This window comes from Notolepis coatsorum (genome assembly GCF_963971535.1).
Source record: "Notolepis coatsorum genome assembly, chromosome: 2".
In the NCBI taxonomy this organism is placed as follows: domain Eukaryota; kingdom Metazoa; phylum Chordata; class Actinopteri; order Aulopiformes; family Paralepididae; genus Notolepis; species Notolepis coatsorum.
The window spans coordinates 63,886,455-63,906,923 of NC_140166.1; the positions used below are offsets into that span (position 1 = coordinate 63,886,455).

The window sequence follows — 20,469 nt, forward strand, 5'->3', positions numbered from 1 at the left end:
TAATAAACTACATTTCCCATAGCGCCGTTTTCCTATTGGGTTGTTCGTCACTAAACCGCGACCGTTCAAGCTGGCGGTTGTGTTTTCTTTTTGGGCGAATTGAACGAGAAGATTGCCCACACAAAATATCAGTTTTAATTGAATATCAGATGAATTAAGGATGATTCATGAGTTATTGTTGGCGTTGAGCGGATATCCTGGAACTATCCTGGCCTGGAACAAGAGGACAGGCCTGCAGGTAACATTGATTGAAAACTTTATTAACAGATTACAGAATGGGTATTGATTGATTGATTGAAAAGTTTATTAACAGATTGCAGAATGGGTACAGTACAGTACATCTCAATACATACAATTGTTAAGGGGATGCAGACCAGAGAAAGACTTTCGTCTTGTTTCCACCAGGGTCCCCCATTTTCAATTCATCATAACATATATGACATACATGACATACAGATAGACAGTACTGCTACATCTATACATTTATGACATATCAGATTTGCAAATACAGTACTGTTTGTGATACAAAAGTGTCCAGAAAAGGAGTGTATATACATTTGGCGTAGAAACTGTACATTGGAGGAGGTTGGTGGGGTGGGGTGAGGGCTGTACATTGGAGGTGGGGGGGGGGGGGGGGGGGGGGGTTGGGTAGGGGACACATACACATTTTACACTGTACATTGGAATGTTGACAAAGCCTTACTTGGTCATTTACTGTACAACTAGGTTAGGACATTTGTAGGGGCCAGTTTCGAATTGCAGTCTCACGTAGGTGTTTTTTGAGAGTGTTTTTGAAGGTGGGTAGTGATTCACATTCCTTTACAGCTTTAGGCAGGGCGTTCCACATTGATGTGGCATAATTGCGAAACGTGTTTAGTCCCTTGTTTGAGCCGAATCTGGGTTTTACATGATTTGTGGAGCTCCCTCTGGTGTTGTGATCGTGGTATTCACTGACCTTTGGGAAGTATTTTGACATGTACATGGGTACCTTGGTCGCGTAGTGTATCTTGTAGACCAGGCCCATTGCAAGTTGCTGTACTCTGTCGTCTACTCTAAGCCATCCTAGGTTGTCAAAGTGGGCAGGGGTGAGGTGGGTTCTAGGAGTCAGGTCAAGTAGTAGTCTGACTAGCTTGTTTTGAGATGTTTGTAATTTGTTTTTTAGTGCCTTTGAGGTGCTTTGGTACCATGAGGTGCAAGCATAGTCGTAGTACCCTTGAATGAGTGCTCCTGCTAGAGTCTTCAGGGTATTCTTGTTTACCAGAGAGGAGATCCGGTACAAGAATCGCGTTCGTTGGTTGACTTTTTTTATTACATTGGATGCCATTTTGTCACAGGAAAGATTAGCCTCTAGGATGGAACCCAGGTAGGTAATTTCATCTTTCCTTGTGACAATATTGTCACCCACTGTAACCGAGAAGCCGTCAGTCTTGCTGAGTTTGTTATTTGAACCGAAGAGAATGGACTCTGTTTTGCCCATGTGTAATGATAGTTTGTTGTCGGCGAGCCATATGCAGATTTTGCCTAGTTCCGAGCTGAGGGCTTTTTCAACCTGTAACTTGTTCTTGTCAGAGACCAGCAGGGCTGAGTCGTCCGCAAACAGGAACAAGTTGCAGTCACAAGCTGACGACATGTCATTTGCATAAATTAGGAATAGTAGCGGTCCTAGTATGCTTCCTTGTGGAACACCACAGCTCACTGTGAGGGGGGGGGATAGGGTACCGTTTACTTCCACCATCTGTTCCCTCCCCTCCAGGTAGGATTGTATCCAGCTCACTGATAAACTATCAAAACCAATTGCTTTTAGCTTGTCAATCAGAATGGTGTGATTGACAGTGTCGAAGGCCTTTTGTAGGTCCAGCATGACCATGCCGCAGTATTTGCCCGCGTCCACCTCTTGTTTGATGTGGTCGTTCAAGTAGAGAAGGCATGTGTCAGTGGAGTGGGATGTTCTGAAGCCAGATTGGAATTCGTAGATTAGATTTTTTTCCGCGAGGTATTTTTCGATCTGTTCGTATACTATTTTTTCTATGACTTTCGAGATGGATGTAAGGATAGAAACAGGGCGGTAGTTACCCGGGTCTAATTTGCTGCCCTTTTTGTGCAGGGGTGTTACTCTCGCAATTTTGAAGTCCTTGGGGACGTGTCCCTGTTTTATGGAGAGGTTTATTATGTGTGTGATGACTGGGGTGATGGCTGCTGCTGAGTCTCTGAGGAATTTGGAGGGGATGTTGTCATGGCCAGTGGCCTTGTTTGGTTGGAGGGCGCTCAGTTTTTTGAGTACCTCATCTGTAGTTACTATTTCCAGTTTGAAGTCGTCTTTGTGGACGCCTAGGTTCATGTAGTATGCTACTATGTACAATACAGTACAGCTCAATACACACCATTGTTAAGGGGATGCAGACCAGAGAAAGACTTTCGTCTTGTTTACATCAGGGTCCCCCATTTTCAATTCATCATAACATATATGACATACATGACATACAGATACAGGGTTGGGTAGGAGGGGTGGGTGGGGGACACTGTACAACTGTACAAGCAAAACTGTACATTGGAATATTGACAACCATACTTGGTCATTTACTGTACATTGGAGGGGGTTGGGTTAGGACATTTACAGGGGCCAGTTTCGAATTGCAGCCTCCCGTAGGTGTTCTTTGAGAGTGGTTTTGAAAGTGGGTAGTGATTCACATTCCTTTATAGCTTTGGGTAGGGCGTTTCACATTGATGTGGCATAATTGCAAAACGTGTTTAGTCCCTTGTTTGAGCCGAATCTGGGTTTAACATGATTTGTGGAGCTCCCTCTGGTGTTGTGATCGTGGTATTCACTGACCTTTGGGAAGTATTTTGACATGTACATGGGTACCTTGGTCGTGTAGTGTATCTTGTAGACCAGGCCTGTTGCAAAGGGTCAGATTAAACTGAATATATATATTTATTGTTTTGATATACCTTGTATATTGTTTGTATATATACACGGAATATCCCTTTACCTGCGTACAAACCAGAGTAATATTCGCTCTCCTATTGGACAGCGACCCCAGGCGCCAACGACCAAGCCCCCAACGGCAAGTTCAAAGGCAACTCCGGGCATGTCGGTACATGCCCAGAGTCTGCGTAGTAATACGAGACAAGAACTGAGGTTGGCACTAGATATTCACCTTACGTATAAATACGGCGCAGGTGTAAACAGCAGTAGTTCAAGTTCAATGTCCAAGCCCTCACCACGAGTCAACGTGCAGTGAAGTGAGCAACCTTGCATCTAAATAGAGCATTGAGAACCGCGTGCGAATAGAATGTTAAAGTGTCAGAGTTTAACGCAGTAACGTTGAGTTCGACTTAATCTAATGTGAAGTAATAGTCGATCATTTATAGTGTATCGTGCGGCTACAGTTCTTCAGTGACCAGCATTACCACCGGTTCGTCGTGTATTTAGCTAGTGCACTTATCCAGGCTGTGCGGCCCAAAACCCGTGCCCACACCCGAGGAGTCCTAGGCGAGAACCGTTGGATATGTACACAGGAGAATCTACACCGGCGATTGCAGAACCATTTCTGGTTGGATTATATTGCTTTGGGACCGTGACCACCGGAGAAGAGCACCGTTGATTCCACTGTCGTTTGGGATTTAACCTCGTGAGGATCATCACTCGGGCCCGCCTCTTGGAAGGGGCTGGCTAGCTGTCGTCAATGCTATCTAGCATATTGGATTACAACTATTGCTTTGTCTGCTGATCAAGGGAGTACATGCACCGGCTCCTGTATCTGGAGCCTCGTTATTCCTCGTTGACCCAGACTTTGTACCCGACCATTCCTCTACCCCTCCCGGCTTTACACCCCGGAGGGAACCCCCCAGTGTCTCCAGATGGTACCGGTGTGGCCCATATAATTGCTATACCACAGGTGGCGTCAGCTTAGACCCATCATAGTATTCCTACTATTCTCATTGACTTATGCTCTTGACTGACTTTACGTATGTTCTTCGCCATACATTAGCGCGAGCCTAATTCTCTATCTGTAACCTAACGTTGCTTAATAATAATAAATAACCCTCCAATAGAACTTTATGTGTCAATGCCGTATTCTTGTGTGGGTGTTCATCATATATATTCATGTACTGTATGGCCAGTAATTAAAGTACATAACTAGTAGTGGTTTAATATATCACAATCTTTAATACAGTCAGGGTATTGTAACCCCTCAGTTACAAGGCCCATTGCAAGTTGCTGTACTCTGTCGTCTACTCTACCTAGGTTGTCAAAGTGGGCAGGGGTGAGGTGGGTTCTAGGGGTAAGGTCAAGCAGTAGTCTGACCAGTTTGTTTTGAGATGTTGTTTTTAGTGCCTTTGAGGTGCTTTGGTACCATGAGTTTGAGGTGCAAGCATAGTCATAGTACCCTTGAATGAGTGCTCCTGCCACAGTCTTCAGGGTATTCTTGTTTACCAGAGAGGAGATACGGTACAAGAATCAAGTTCGTTGGTTGACTTTTTTTATTACCTTGGATGCCATTTTGTCACAGGAAAGATTTGCCTCTAGGTCCGGATGTAGTGTTGTCACGATACTGGAATTTCGAACTTCGATACGATACCTTGAAAAGTATCGATATTCTATACCATTTTCGATACCACAGGGAAAAAGGTTCAATCTTAAAATGTAAAAAAAAAAAAAGATAAATATATATATATTTTTTAATAAATGTTGCTTTTGTTGCTGGTTGATTCTTGATTTTTTTTAAAAATTGTATCACATTTAATTTATTACCTTTTTTCAACTGCAAAGTAAAACTGTCAACATGTTTTATCTAATAAAATAAAGTTCAGTCTGTTGCATGTACCTGACAAACTGAACTGTTTGTATTACAGTCATATTCCAACTTAACTGAATGCACATGTGTGTGTGGACTACTGTACTATTACAGGTGTTTAAATGAACAATGCAACTTCCTTATACAAAAAAAAATATATTAAATATCGATATTGCGGGAGTATTGAAACTGTTTTAAATATTCAGAATCGATATGTATAGAAAAATCGATATTTTTGACAACACTACTAGGATTAGGGATGGGAATCGAGAATCGGAATCGATTGGGAACCGGTTCCTAATTGTCCGATTCCTGGAATCGCATGCCTCTGTGACTATCTATTCCTCTTATCGATGCCATGTTTTTCCGCCAGTTGCGCATTTAAAAACAATAACGTTAGCGCCACGCATGCAGCCATAGCAGAAGCAGACTATTTGATTCCTTGACTAGGAAAACCTAAAGGGCTCGATGTTGCGACCTTTTTGTGTGTGCAGTGAAAACTGAAGGTGCTTTGCATCCTAATCATTAATTTACATGGTAAAGTAACGTTAGCCTCTAGCTAGCTAAAATAGTAGGGGCCGAGTTCTGAGCTGAGGGTTTTCTCAACCTGTAACTTGTTCTTGTCAGAGACCAGCAGGGCTGAGTCGTCTGCGAACAAGAACAAGTTGCAGTCTAGGGTTGTCACAATACCATCTTTTTTGTTTCGATACTATACCAATATGAATTTCTATACTTTTCCTCAAAATTAGGGAAACACTCTCAGATGTCATTATTGTTCTTTATTTTAAAACATAACAATGAACAATGACAAGAATAAATAAATTAAATTAAAAGCAATGGCATTCAAAATGCTGGAAAACTTTTTTGCACTCAAAACAATTGGTGTACAAGGTTTCTGAACCCAGCTTTCTCAACTGTATATATATTGGAACTTAGTCCACTCCACACAGATGAACTATGAGACTGCCCTGTTGATCCTTTTATCATCTTTGGACTAATTTGTGTACTTAATATGCTGCTCAAAAAAGCTGGGAGGTTAGATTGCTTCTGAGTGGGACTGTGGGGGGAGTCACTCTGTGAGCCAAATGCAGCAGACTTCTGTAGTTAAAAAAAATTCAAGGGGTAGAAAAAGTATGGTTGTATTATTATACATTTGTCATAGCAGAAGGCCTAATTAGTTTGAGATACCATAACCTAGAAAACATTTTGATGAGTGAGACTGATTATAGATATAGCCTTTCTTCAAGAAGCAGAATAAGGCTAACCCTCTCTGCCTATTGGGACATCATAATCGGGCTACCAACTTGAAGACGTGGTCATTTTTGGATTATCGAAGCTTTTGGACTGCAATAAGAAGATTTTGGATCTGTTTACAGCGCACAGGACCTACCAAAATGAACTGATTAAGATACTTGGACACTTGGGACTAATAATGCATTCAGTCATTTGGACGGAGTTGTTAAAACTCACTCCACTCAAATCAATAGAGTTATATTTCACTCTATTCAAATCAAATTTAAAGTGACGTGGCTGGGATAAATGTGCCAGTCACTCAGCCAAAACAAATTCCTGGACCAAGGTCGAACCAGAGAGCTGCTGGAGTCGAAGGCCCTCTGGGAGATAAGATTGGCAAGCGGCTTCCCCCCACTCCCAATCCCTACCCAATCCCCCCTCCCGCGTGTACGCCTGGCGCCTATGACGGCAGCCAACTAGTACGCGTGCTGGAGGGGGGGGCCTAAGACTGTTTCATCACCAAAGTCCTATCCCCCAGTCCATGCCCCCTCCCTCTGGACAATCTTTTCCGCCCTCCCTCCCGCCACCTGGCGCGACGACACTTTGTTTCAGACACTTTGTTGTTGTTGCAGCCGACTATCGCATATGGCGTCTCAGGCATTCTGTAGATGACATGTGTCAACAAATGTACATGTCTGTGTGAATTTATGTTGTGCCGTTGTTACTGTAAAAATGTAATGATTGTGATATGTTGTTATTAATGAGACGATGAGCTGTATGTGTGTGTCACTGGAATTTCCCCAAGGGGATTAATAAAGGAATATCTTATCTTATCTTATCTTATAATCTAGAACTAGGTTATGTCATATTGTAGGCTGTTTAACAAAAATAAAATAGATTTCCGTTGTCTTTATACAGTATGTATGAACCATTAAATGGGCAATTGTCAAATGTCCCTGGATAAATCACGTTTGTGACTAAGCTATAGAGATGCACATGTGCATCAATTAATTTCTGTTGTGGGTAGGCAACAGGGGATGCTGTGTTTACTAGCTTTCAGCACGGCAGTTTAGGCTATGTATAGCTTATTATTAGGCTTTTCAATTTATTTTCTATTCTTGCGAATAGCATTGTGGACATTTTCAATGCTCGTATAAGGAACTGTAGTCACGAGAGCTAGCATAGCTCATCCAACGAATGTCGGCATCAATGGCATGACTAGTACTGATAGGAGCTACCGTAGCATTAATGTAACGTTAGTTATCATACCATACCATCTGCAATTGCAGTGAGGATCTTTATTAACGTTAGCTAGCTAGTAGGGCTGCAACTAATGACTAATTTGGTAGTCGACTAATCTGCCGATTATTTTTTCGATTAGTCGACTAATCGAAAACCAATGTAAACAACAACAAACAAATTTTTTTTTTTTTTTTTAATTACCTATCTTTGTGAAAGTGGCTTCTCAGCTCTGGTCCAGCTGAAGACAGAGCAGAGGAACAGATTGGACATTGAGCATGACCTCAGAGTTGCTTGTCTACCATCACCCCAGACTTTGAGACTCTTGTCAGGACCAAACAACAACATCATAACATGATGATCCCATAGCAAATTAAAATAATGACTCATGAAACATTTGAATTTGGATCTTTAAGCCACTTTAAATGAAAATGTATTTGAAGAACAATACAGCAATCACTCATAACAAGATAAATAAATTAAATAATACAAATTAAAGTGGAAGTGTACTTTAAATAACGTTTGTTTGCTGTGTGTGAGAGGAGTCCGTGTGTGTGTGTATGTGTGTGTGTCTTACTCTGATCGCTGTGTGAGTGAGAGGAGTGTGTGTACTGTGTAATTTGTGTGTGTGTCTTACTCTGATCGCTGTGTGAGTGAGAGGTGTGTACTGTGTAATTTGTGTATGTGTGTGTGTCTTACTCTGATCGCTGTGTGTGAGTGAGAGGAGTGTGAATGTGTGTGTGTCTTACTCTGATCGCTGTGTGTGAGAGAGAGGAGTGTGAATGTGTGTGTGTCTTACTCTGATCGCTGTGTGTGAGTGAGAGGAGTGTGTATGTGTGTGTGTCTTACTCTGATCGCTGTGTGTGAGTGAGAGGAGTGTGTATGTGTGTGTCTTACTCTGATCGCTGTGTGTGAGTGAGAGGAGTGCGTGTGTAATGTATTGTGTGTCTAGTCTGATCATCATCTCCTGCAGGGGAACAATGTTTTCAATGTCCAAAATTTGCTATGGGATCATCATGTTATGATGTTGTCTGGAACCCTGAGAAGCCACTCTCACAAAGATAGGTAGTAAAAAAAAAAAAAAAAAAATTAAATAAATGTTTTTTTTTTTTTTTTTTTTTTTAATGGCTAATCGACGCAACAATTTCTCGTCGACGATTTTTTATAATCGACGTCGTCGATTATGTCGACTAATCGTTGCAGCCCTACTAGCTAGCACATTTTGCATAGAATAAACTCGGCTAACGTTAGCTTATATAGCTAGCAAACTATAATTCTAGTTAAAGCTAGCTAGCTAACGTTAATCAATAAAGATCCTCACTGCGATTGCAGATGGTTATGATAACTAACGTTACGTTAATGCTAGCTTTAGAAAATGTCCACAATGCTATTCGCAAGAATATAAATCTCAATCTCTCTCCATCAGAGCTCTCTCTTCCGGTAAACTAGCGCAACGTCATCACTGACAGCAGCGCTGTGCTCCAATAGGAAGGCATTCGCATGCATAAATGAATAAATTAAAGAAAAGAAATACTGTTTCTTTTCAAACGCAGTATCATTTCGAACACTAATACTAATACCGGTATACCGTGCAACCCTATTGCAGTCAAGCTGACAACATGTCATTTGCATAAACTAGGAACAGTAGCGGTCCTAGTATGCTTCCTTGTGGAACACCACAGCTCACTGTGAGGGGGGGGGGGGGGTACCGTTTGCCTCCACCATCTGTTCCCTCCCCTCAAGGTAGGATTGCATCCAGCTCACTGATAAGACTATCAAAACCAATTGTGTTTAGCTTGTCAATCAGAATGGAGTGATTGACAGTGTCGAAGGCCTTTTGTAGGTCCAGCATGACCATGCCGCAGTATTTGCCCGCGTCCACCTCTTGTTTGATGTGGACGTTCAAATAGAGAAGGCATGTGTCAGTGGAGTGGGATGTTCTGAAGCCAGATTGGAATTCGTAGATTAGATTTTTTCCCGCTAGGTACTTTTCAACCTGTTCGTAGACTATTTTTTCCATGACTTTCGAGATGGAGGTAAGAATAGAAACAGGGCGGTAGTTGCCTGGGTCTAATTTACTGCCCTTTTTGTGCAGAGGGGTCACTCTCACAATTTTGAAGTCCTTGGGGACGTGTCCGTTTTATGGAGAGGTTTATTATGTGTGTGATGACTGGGGTGATGGCGGCTGCTGAGTCTCTGAGGAATTTGGAGGGGATGTTGTCATGGCCAGTGGCCTTGTTCGGTTGGAGGGCGCTCAGTTTTTTGAGTACCTCATCTGTTGTTACCATTTCCAGTTTGAAGTCGTCTTTGCGGACCCCTAGGTTTTTGTAGTAAGCTACTATGTGTTCTACCCCATAATGCCATGCGTGGGAGGGTAGTTTGTTTACCAGTGTTATGGCTATATCTCCTTTGTTGCAAACTTCTTCTTCTTCTTCTTCTTATTGGGGTTTTACGGCGGTCTGCAAAGTGGGGTTGTTCCCGGAGAGCTCACTCTCGGCCGTGGTTTCTCAGTGTATAATGTATGTCTCCCTCAACATGCGAGTAGGGTGAGACAACACCATTCTTTAGTCCAAATAATAGCCTACTTTATACTATATTATTGTCATTCGTTTAATGTAAAGTCAGTCTTACATTGGCACTGCTTTAACGTTGCATTTACCCATAATCCATTGCTGTATAAGACCCATGTGCCAGTATAACTTTTGTAAAGTAATGAAGCGCAAATGTAAAGTTAATCAATACACAATGAAACAATATCTTTATCTATATCACATGTCAAAACTACTTTAATAAAACAAGATTTCCTTTTTTCATTTCTACTCATTCATCCAAAACAAGACAGCAACTACTTATGCATGCACCGGGAGAATTGAGCTCATAGCACAGATTTGGAGTTGATAGAATGGACATTGCTGTTCTTAGGAAATGTTGCACATGGTGGAAATAATGGAAATGAACATTTCTAACATTAACATTTAGTGTATGTTTAAAGTTGATACATTGAGGCATGGTAGAATTTCACTTTATATTACGGCAGTATCCGTTTTTAACATTACAATTAGTGTCTGACACTATTGACACATGTTAAAAGTCAAAGTCAACTTTGTCATTTTCCAATTTGTGCAAGACATACAGAAAAATTCAATTACGTGCCCCCCTTCCCACGGTGTATAGAAAGAGACAATAAACACAAAAGTAACATAGGACACAATATACAACACACAGGACTATGTACAATATAAACAGTACCTACAATTAAATGAATGAATGAATTAAATAAGAGGTAAAAGAGAACTTAGTGTAAATATTCCTTAATTTGTGTCAACGTTATAAAAATCCTATTGTATTCAACAAATTAATTATGATACACCACAATGTGCCATTTCTATCTATTCTAAATCTATGGCTTTGCGATTCCACGGCTGCGCAGTGCCGACACGAGCAGACCTGTGTTCCATCTCCTCTACAGAAACACTGACACTTCCATTAATTTAATGCAGGGATGTACACAGCATTTCACTTTCATTTTTTTTATCCACTTTTTCTCCCATTTTCTATATTTTCTCCCATCCCAATTTCGTATCATTCAATTCAACCCTCCCCTGTCACGGACGCTGTTTCTTGCCTCCCACAAGCCGGCTGCAATGTGGACTAAGTCATACATAGCACAAGTCCCCTCCGGTACTTGAGGTAACAGCAGTCGCATCTTTTCACCTGCGCAGCTCGATCTCTCAGTGGCGAGGACTAACGCGTGGGAGGCTCACGCTGCCCCCGACACTTCCTGATTCTACTGCGCAGGCGCACCAACCGACCTGTAGGAGTCGCTGTCCACAACGCCCGATCCCCACCCATCAGTTTCCCACCCCCTAATACGGCCAATGTGTATTAGTACGGACGACCAGCTAAACTGAAAGCAAATGTGGAGCGCTGGGCTCGAACTGACGAGCCCAGCGTCTCCAGCATTTCGTGGCGAGCGCCTTGCCCACTACGCCACGTAGCCGCCCTACACAGCATTTCACTTTCAACCAGGTATCTGATTAATTTAATGTAGCAATTAGTAGTTCACGGTCCTTGGGTACATACAGGTTTTGAGCAGCAGATGGCAGCGACGAGGCAGCTCAGCAGAGAGCAGCTGTCAACACATCCTAACAGAAAATATATACATACAAGGGGGAGGAGACTACATTGGGAGGGGAGGGGGGCGGGGCGAAATCTTATTTTTTTTCAAATCCCAATGTTGACAGCTATGATATACAGCAATGTTAGTGTTTCTTGCATCCAGACATTTATGACATACAAGATAACAGTACTGAATATAAAATATACATTCATACAAATATATTAGGGATGTCCCCATCCGATCACGTGATCGGGATCGGGGCCGATCACGTGATTTTCCGAAGATCGGGATCGACAAAAAATAAAATTAAAACTCGGGATTATTATAATTTCTTTTTTTTTAAATAAAAAAAAAAAAAATTATTCAACAAACATGACCATGGTCACGTCTTAAACTCATACTGAGGCCTTAGTTTTGGTTTTAAATTGCATATCATCATTCATTTATTTATTGTCACACAGAGCAGAAGAATTTTGCCAAAACAAACCAATAGTATCCAGCTGCAGAACGGCAGACCAGCCACACTCTCAGGCCCCGTTTAGACGAGCGTTTTGTGAACAGAAACCGCAAAAGTCATCTTGCGGTTTCACTTTTAATTTTACGTTTAGACGAGCGTTTTGGGATGGAATTCTGCGTGCAGACGACGCTGTAACGACTCGAGACGACGGAGCCCCACTGTCACACGATTGGCGCATATATCACATGACGTGCTGTGAAGACCCGCCCTACTCTGCCTCTGATTCACAGACTGTGGATGGGGAATGTGATTGCACCAAAGCAGAGTCACTCACAGACAGTGGGTCCACTCACGCCGCGGGACAGATTCTTGTGTATTTAACCCTTTCACTGCCACACGACAGCCGCTTGTGTGATAGTAAAGGATTAACCTTCTGTCGTGTGGCAGTGAAAGGGTTAAACGTACTGCCAATGTAGCCTTCAGGTGATCTCCGTTGATATAAGTCAGACATACTTGCTTTGTTTACGTCTCGGCTACTGGCGCATACCTGCTACCTGTGACGTAAGCAGTACGCGCGACCAGAGCTGTGACAACCCTTTCGTCATCGTTTTAACAGATTTATACGTTTTGATAGTTTAGACGAGATCGCAAAGCTTTTGCGTTTCTAGGAATTCCACCCTGGAAGGTAGTCTCACTTTTTTGCGGTTTCACCCCGTAAAAACGCCGTTTCCGTATAAACGAAAGGCACATCTGCAAAAATATTTTTGCGGATTCACCTGCTAGCGTTTCCGTCTAAACGGGGCCTCAGACCCAAACGCATCTCCTTTGATTTAATTATACATCAAATGATTTATGTTCAAGGATTGCAATGCCTCACTTGAAATTGGGATTAAATTTTTTTTTTATATATATATTTTTAATTAATTATTTTTTTATCGGATCGGGAAAGATCGGTATCGGTAGATACTCAAAATCACATGATCGTGATCGGATCGGGAGCAAAAAAATTTGATCGGGACATCCCTAAAATATATACATTCATACAATATACATTCGAGGGGGAAGAAACTGTACATTGGAGGGGGTTGGGTGGGTGGGTGGGTGGGAGCGGGGTTTGGACATTTACAGTGGCCAGTTTCGAATTGCAGCCTCCCGTAGGTGCTCTTTGAGAGCGGTTTTGAATGTGGGTAGGGATTCACATTATTTTACGGCTGTGGGTAGGGCGTTCCACATTGTTGTGGCATAATTGCGAAAATCCCTTGTTTGAGCCGAATCTGGGTTGAACATTATTTGTGGAACTCCCTCTGGTGTTGTGGTCGTGGAATTCACTGACCTTTGGGAAGTATTTCGACATGTAGATGGGTATCTTAGTGGTGTAGTGTATCTTGTAGACCAGGCCCATTGCAAGTTGCTGTACTCTGTCGTCTACTCTAAGCCATCCTAGGTTGTCAAAATGGGCAGGGGTGAGTTGGGTTTTAGGAGTAAGGTCAAGCAGTAGTCTGACCAGTTTGTTTTGTGATGTTTGTTTGTAGTCTTGTTTTTAGTGCCTTTGAGGTGCTTTGGTACCATGAGGTGCAAGCATAGTCGTAGTACCCTGGTATTCTTGTTTACCAGAGAGGAGATCCGGTACAAGAATCTTGTTCGTTGGCTGACTTTTTTTATTCCATTGGTTGCCATTTTGCCACAGGAAAGATTTGCCTCTAGGATGGAACCCAGGTATGTAATTACTAATTTCATCTTTCCTTGTGAGAATATTGTCACCCACTGTAACAGAGAAGCCGTTGGCTTTGCTGAGTTTGTTATTTAATCCAAAGAGTATGGACTCTGTTTTACCCAGGTGTAATGATAGTTTGTTATCAGCGAGCCACGTGCAGATTCTGCCGAGTTCAGAGCTGAGGGCTTTTTCAACCTGCAACTTGTCCCTGTCAGAGACCAGCAGGGCTGAGTCGTCCTAATTGCTCCCGATGTGCAGGAGGTGTTTCCTGACATGTAACTGGTGTTTTCTGACATGTAACTGGTGTTTTCTTTTTTTTTCTTCACTTTTTCTCCTCCTGTTTTTCTGTGTTTTTCTCCCATCCCAATTTAGTCGTCATGCCAATTCCCCCCTCCCCTTCCTTGGTCGTTGCTCGCATGTGCCCCCCACTGGTCAGTCTAGGGAGGGTTGATAGATACTATTGCATGTCCCCTCCTCCGATACATGCGGAGTCAGCCAGCCACTTCTTTTCACCTGCCAGCGCGGACTCTCATTGGTGAGGTGTAATGTGTGGGAGGCTCACACTACCCTCACCATCTCCCTCCCTCGCTGTGCAGGCGCCCTGACCGACCTGTAGGAGTCGCTGTTTACAACGACCAGATTACCACCCCACCGACTTCCCTCCCGCTGACTCTGCCAATTGAGCCAGTATGACGGCCGGCAAAGCCGGAGGCAACGCTGACAGCCAGATTCGATACCAGTGTCTGTCGCGTTGGTGACGAGCGCTTTGTCCGCTGCGCCACCCAGCCGCCCGTAACAGGTGTTTTCTGACATGTAACTGGTGTTTTCCTGACTGGTGTTTTCTTTCTTTTTTTATCCACTGTTTCTCCCATTTTTCTATTTTTCTCCCATCCCAATTTCGTATCGTCCAATTCTACCCTCCCCTGTCTCGAACGCTGTTTCATGCCTCCCACAAGCCGGCTGTAATGTGGACGAAGCCATACATTGCACGACTCCCCTCCGGTACTCGAGGTAGCAGCCGTCGCATCTTTTCACCTGCGCAGCGCGATCTTTCAGCGTCGGGGGTCTGCACTTTGGAGGGACGCGCAGGCGCACCAACCGACCTGTAGGAGTCGCTGTCCACAACGCCCGATCCCCACCCATCAGCTTCCCTCCCCCTAATACTGCCAAATGTATTAGTACGACTACGAACAACCAGCAAAGCTGAATGCAATGTGGAGCGCTGGGCTCAAACCCAGCGTCTCCAGCATTGGTGGTGAGCGCCTTGCCCACTGCACCACCTAGCCGCCCTCTGACTGGTGTTTTCTGACATGTAACAGGTGTTTTCTGACATGTAACAGCCAGGTGTTTTCTGACATGTAACGGGTGTTTTCCTGACTGGTGTTTTCTGACATGTTACATGTAACAGGTGTTTTCTGACATGTAACAGGTGTTTTCTGACATGTAACAGGTGTTTTCCTGACTGGTGTTTTCTGACATGTAACAGGTGTTTTCTGACATGTAACAGGTGTTTTCTGACATGTAACAGGTGTTTTCTGACATGTAACAGGTGTTTTCCTGACTGGTGTTTTCTGACATGTAACAGGTGTTTTCCTGACTGGTGTTTTCTGACATGTAACAGGTGTTTTCTGACATGTAACAGGTGTTTTCTGACATGTAACAGGTGTTTTCTGACATGTAACAGGTGTTTTCCTGACTGGTGTTTTCTGACATGTAACAGGTGTTTTCTGACATGTAACAGGTGTTTTCTGACATGTAACAGGTGTTTTCCTGACTGGTGTTTTCTGACATGTAACAGGTGTTTTCTGACATGTAACAGGTGTTTTCTGACATGTAACAGGTGTTTTCCTGACTGGTGTTTTCTGACATGTAACAGGTGTTTTCTGACATGTAACAGGTGTTTTCTGACATGCAACAGGTGTTTTCTGACATGTAACAGGTGTTTCCCTGACCGCTGTGTCCCCCCCCCACCACAGGTGTCCCAGGACCTGCCCTTCCTCCACCCCAGTGAGACCAGCGTCCTCACCAGACTGTGTCGGCTGGGCAGCGACTACATCCGCTTCACAGAGTTCATAGAGCAGCACACAGGCCATGTGCATCAACAGGTAGGAGTGTTTATTATAGACTGAGGTGTGTTTATTATAGACTGAGGTGTGTTTATTATAGACTGAGGTGTGTTTATTATAGACTGAGGTGTGTTTACAGACTGATGTGTGTTTACAGACTGAGGTGTGTTTATAGACTGAGGTTTCAAGATTCAAGAGGTTTATTCATCACATGCATACTATTAACACACACAACGCTTGACGGCCAACCACGTCTATATACGTGGCTAGGTTGTTTTGGCTTTTATTCCATTTTAATATCCTACTCAATGTCACGAGCGGCACTGCAGATTTACCCTACTCTTGGAATTCGGAAAAGTGCATTACCGGCCAGATCCTCGTAGGGGCGCTGTCTCGATAATGCAGTGTTTCCTGTTACAGACCGTTTTTTTTTTTTTTTTTTTTATCTTGAATGGACTTTTCTGTTAGCCTAAAGCTATGCGTGTAGCCGTTCGCCTAGAATAGTTTTTGGGACGCTGAATTCAGTGTGCAGTAAAGGAATATAGCATCAGCCAATGGACATATGGATCTACCAGATGGCGATCGATAACTGGGAAATCCTTTTCGCAGTCCAACCGGCCACAGGTAAGAGCTTTTTCACGTACATTTCATGCTGATCAGGCCTTGTTATCATACCCAACCAGCCGATCAGCGAATGTGGCTACTGAGGCTAATGCCGTTATTGGTAATCAATAATCAGAAACAACGTCCCCCCCCCCCCCCCCCCCCCTTTCATGCATGTATTGATGCATTTTTTTTTAATTTAAGGCATATTGAAGGGATGGTTTATAGTGTCAATTGACAATGATAATGGACAGATAGCACTAATATAAAGTATAGATTTAGCTCTACAAACAGCCTCACGCACAATGAAAGTTTGTTTTGATATGCTGGCCGTATAGAGTGGGCCCCGTCTAATCCCAATGGCCCCGAATGTGTTAAAGGAGCTCCCGTCTTATACAGAGCTACTGAGCAATTTGATCCCGTAGATAGACCTGGCTGATGCGCCGTTATATTTAGTCTGATCTGATACCAAACCGCCCGTGTCCCAATGATGCAATGCAGGCGGGTCTTCTTGGAAAATGATATTTATTTGCGTCACCGTGCAAACAGGATATCTTGGCTTTTGTTCCTTAAACTGATTAAATAATAATTAATACAATAACTAATTACATACAAACATTTCGCCCTGCGGCGTGTTCTAACAGCGACCTGTGCGTTAACCTGCGTGTTGCGTCGTGCGTGGTGTGGTCAAAAACCATTGCCCTTTCCGGGTCAAACTCCTACCTCCCTACAGTGTACCTGGTGCTTAAATAACAGAAGCGCCACCCCATGGTCACATAAATCCATTACACCTAATTACATCAATTTTGGCCCTTACACATACACAAAACATAATAGTGCTCTGTTTGATGAGCTGTATGTTTTCTAGAGCAGATGTTACTAATATATATATACTATATATTTATTTTTTCTTTCTATTCATTCTGTTTAAACCAATGGGGGTTTTCTTCACAGTTGTAGATAAACTAGATTAGGCTACACTAATATTATAGTATTAAAATAACTGATGAGTTATATTCATTAAAGAAAGTAGATTTAATTGATTTAGTTGGGCTGGGGCTTCTCCCTGGGCTGGGGCTGGGGCTGGAAAGTTGATTTAATACAAAATAAAAGACTAATTTAATCAGATTAATCACTTTATTCAAATTGAGGATTTAGTTTGTAATTTGTAAGTAACAAAAAAAAATGTAAATTAATAAACGAAGGTTCGAACGCCCGTTCGAAAAACCCTGACGAAGTTCGAATCCAAAAAACAGGCTTCGGGGAAAACAGCCTTATGAGCTGTATGTTTTCTAGAGCAGATGGTGCTAACCGTGCAGCTCTGTGTTCTCAGGACCACCACTCCAGCCAGCAGGGCCAGGCCGGCCTGAATGGGATCTACCTCCGGGCCTTTTGCACAGGACTAGACTCCATGCTGCAGCCCTACAGACAGGCTCTGCTAGACCTGGAGCAGCAGGTAGGTACTCATCACATGCACACCTGCACACGTTTAGTAACAGTGTGTTCAGTGTTTCTCTAGAGTGTTTAGTAACAGTGGTGGTCAGTGTTTCTCTAGAATGTTTAGTAACAGTGGTGGTCAGTGTTTCTCTAGAATGTTTAGTAACAGTGGTGGTCAGTGTCTCTAGAATGTTTAGTAACAGTGGTGGTCAGTGTTTCTAGAATGTTTAGTAACAGTGGTGGTCAGTGTCTCTAGAATGTTTAGTAACAGTGGTCAGTGTTTCTAGAATGTTTAGTAACAGTGGTGGTCAGTGTCTCTAGAATGTTTAGTAACAGTGGTGGTCAGTGTTTCTAGAATGTTTAGTAACAGTGGTGGTCAGTGTTTCTAGAATGTTTAGTAACCGTGGTCAGTGTCTCTAGAATGTTTAGTAACAGTGGTGGTCAGTGTCTCTAGAATGTTTAGTAACAGTGGTGGTCAGGTGTATGTTACTATGACAACAGCACTTCTTGCTTACATCCATAACTTCCTGTGTTGTGTCTCAGTTCCTCGGAGATCCTCATCTGTCCATCTCTCACGTCAACTACAGCCTGGACCAGGTACCACCTCCAGTGTAAAACTACATGATGATGCATAATATATATATATATATATTAGGGCTGACCCCTATTAGTCGATTAGTCGACTAATCGGTCGAGAGGAGCCGTAGTCGACTGGCCAACCTCTTAGTCGAATATAAAAAAATATATATATATACGTGGCTAACGCTAATGGCACGCATACCAGAGGCTAACTGCCTACGAAAAGAGGCACAGAGGCACTGAAAGAAGATTTCACCCATCTAATGAACACACTAGACTAGACAAATATCAAGATGTATCCATCAGTGGACCAATTGCATGCTTTTGCAGAGGACAAGAAGCCTTCAGTCGACTCCTTCAGACATTAAGCACCCCCCCCCACAGCCCAAATGGAATGATAAAAAATAAAAATAAAAATTCAATATTATACTTTTTATTTTTATAATTTTTTTTTAAGTCTACCAATAGTCGACTAACGGCAACTTTTGGCCAATCATAGTCGACCATCCAAATCCTTAGTCGGGGACAGCCCTAATATATATATATATATATATATATATATATATATATATATATATATATATATTATATCTAACCAAGCAGACACTGCTGTATAACATTCTGAATATTGTGATATTAATGTATTTCCCATACTGATCAGTATCTATCAGTTTGAGCTCTTTCTTTCTTTTGTTCTTTCTTTCTTTTTTCCCCTCCTCCTCATTGATGTTGATGTGTTCAGTTCCAGTTGCTGTTCCCCTCTGTCATGGTTGTCGTGGATACTATCAAATCCCAGAAGGTGAGGACCAATCAGCAGGCTGTTCCCAGATCAGACCAGACCAGTGTTTAGTCCTACTGGTACCAGACCAGATCAGACCAGACCAGACCAGACCAGACCAGACCAGTGTTTAGTCCTGCTGGTACCAGACCAGACCAGTGTTTAGTCCTGCTGGTACCAGACCAGATCAGACCAGATCAGACCAGACCAGTGTTTAGTCCTGCTGGTACCAGACCAGATCAGACCAGACCAGACCAGTGTTTAGTCCTACTGGTACCAGACCAGATCAGACCAGGCCAGACCAGACCAGTGTTTAGTCCTGCTGGTACCAGACCAGATCAGACCAGATCAGACCAGACCAGGCCAGACCAGACCAGTGTTTAGTCCTGCTGGTACCAGACCAGATCAGACCAGAGCAGACCAGATCAGACCAGACCGGACCAGACCAGATCAGTGTTTAGTCCTGCTGGTACCAGACCAGACCAGATCAGATCAGACCAGACCAGATCAGATCAGGCCAGTGTTTAGTCCTGCTGGTACCAGACCAGATCAGACCAGACCAGTGTTTAGTCCTGCTGGTACCAGACCAGATCAGACCAGACCAGACCAGTGTTTAGTCCTGCTGGTACCAGACCAGATCAGACCAGGCCAGACCAGACCAGACCAGACCAGACCAGTGTTTAGTCCTGCTGGTACCAGATCAGAAGGATATTGGTCAGTAAATGAGTCCAGTTTGGTTTCAGACATGAGTCTGGTTGGGCTTCAGATATGAGTCTTGTTGGGCTTCAGATATGAGGAAAGTTGGGCTTCAGATATGAGTCTTGTTTGGCTTCAGATATGAGTCTGGTTGGGCTTCAGATATGAGTCTTGTTTGGGCTTCAGATATGAGTCTGGTTGGGCTTCAGATATGAGTCTTGTTTGGGCTTCAGATATGAGTCTGGTTGGGCTTCAGATATGAGTCTGGTTGGGCTTCACATATGAGTCTTGTTTGGCTTCAGATATGAGGAAAGTTGGGCTTCAGATATGAGTCTGGTTGGGCTTCAGATATGAGTCTGGTTGGGCTTCAGATATGAGGAAAGTTTCCTCTAAATGATTCTCTGTTCTGCTCAGATCCATGGCTGCCAGATCCTGGAGACAGTCTACAAACACAGCTGTGGAGGACTTCCGCCTGTCCGCTCGGCTCTGGAGAAGTAAGTAACTAACCATAACTAACCACAACAAACCCTAACTAGACATAACTAACCACAAATACTAACTAACCCCCAACTAACTTACTATTAGACAGGTTACTATTAGACATATTACTATTAGACATTGCTATTAGACATTACTATTAGACTGGTTACTATTAGACAGATTACTATTAGACTATTAGGTTCATTATCCCTTACCTGCCCTCATCCCCCCCTTTTTTCCCTACTTCCCTAGCCCTATATTTTGTTGT

General features: G+C 43.0%; 1 protein-coding gene across 1 annotated transcript in view; it reads left to right on the forward strand.

The window, feature by feature from the left end:
- The first annotated feature begins 69 nt into the window (after positions 1-69).
- tubgcp4 (tubulin gamma complex component 4) overlaps positions 70-20,469 on the forward strand; it is a 91,416-nt gene continuing 71,016 nt past the window's right edge. The window contains exons 1-6 of the mRNA XM_084307337.1: positions 70-238; positions 15,539-15,667; positions 17,565-17,687; positions 18,212-18,265; positions 18,990-19,046; positions 20,136-20,215. Of these exons, the coding sequence (XP_084163463.1) occupies positions 161-238; positions 15,539-15,667; positions 17,565-17,687; positions 18,212-18,265; positions 18,990-19,046; positions 20,136-20,215 (521 nt within the window). The 5' untranslated portion in view covers positions 70-160. The remainder of the gene's footprint in view (positions 239-15,538; positions 15,668-17,564; positions 17,688-18,211; positions 18,266-18,989; positions 19,047-20,135; positions 20,216-20,469) is intronic.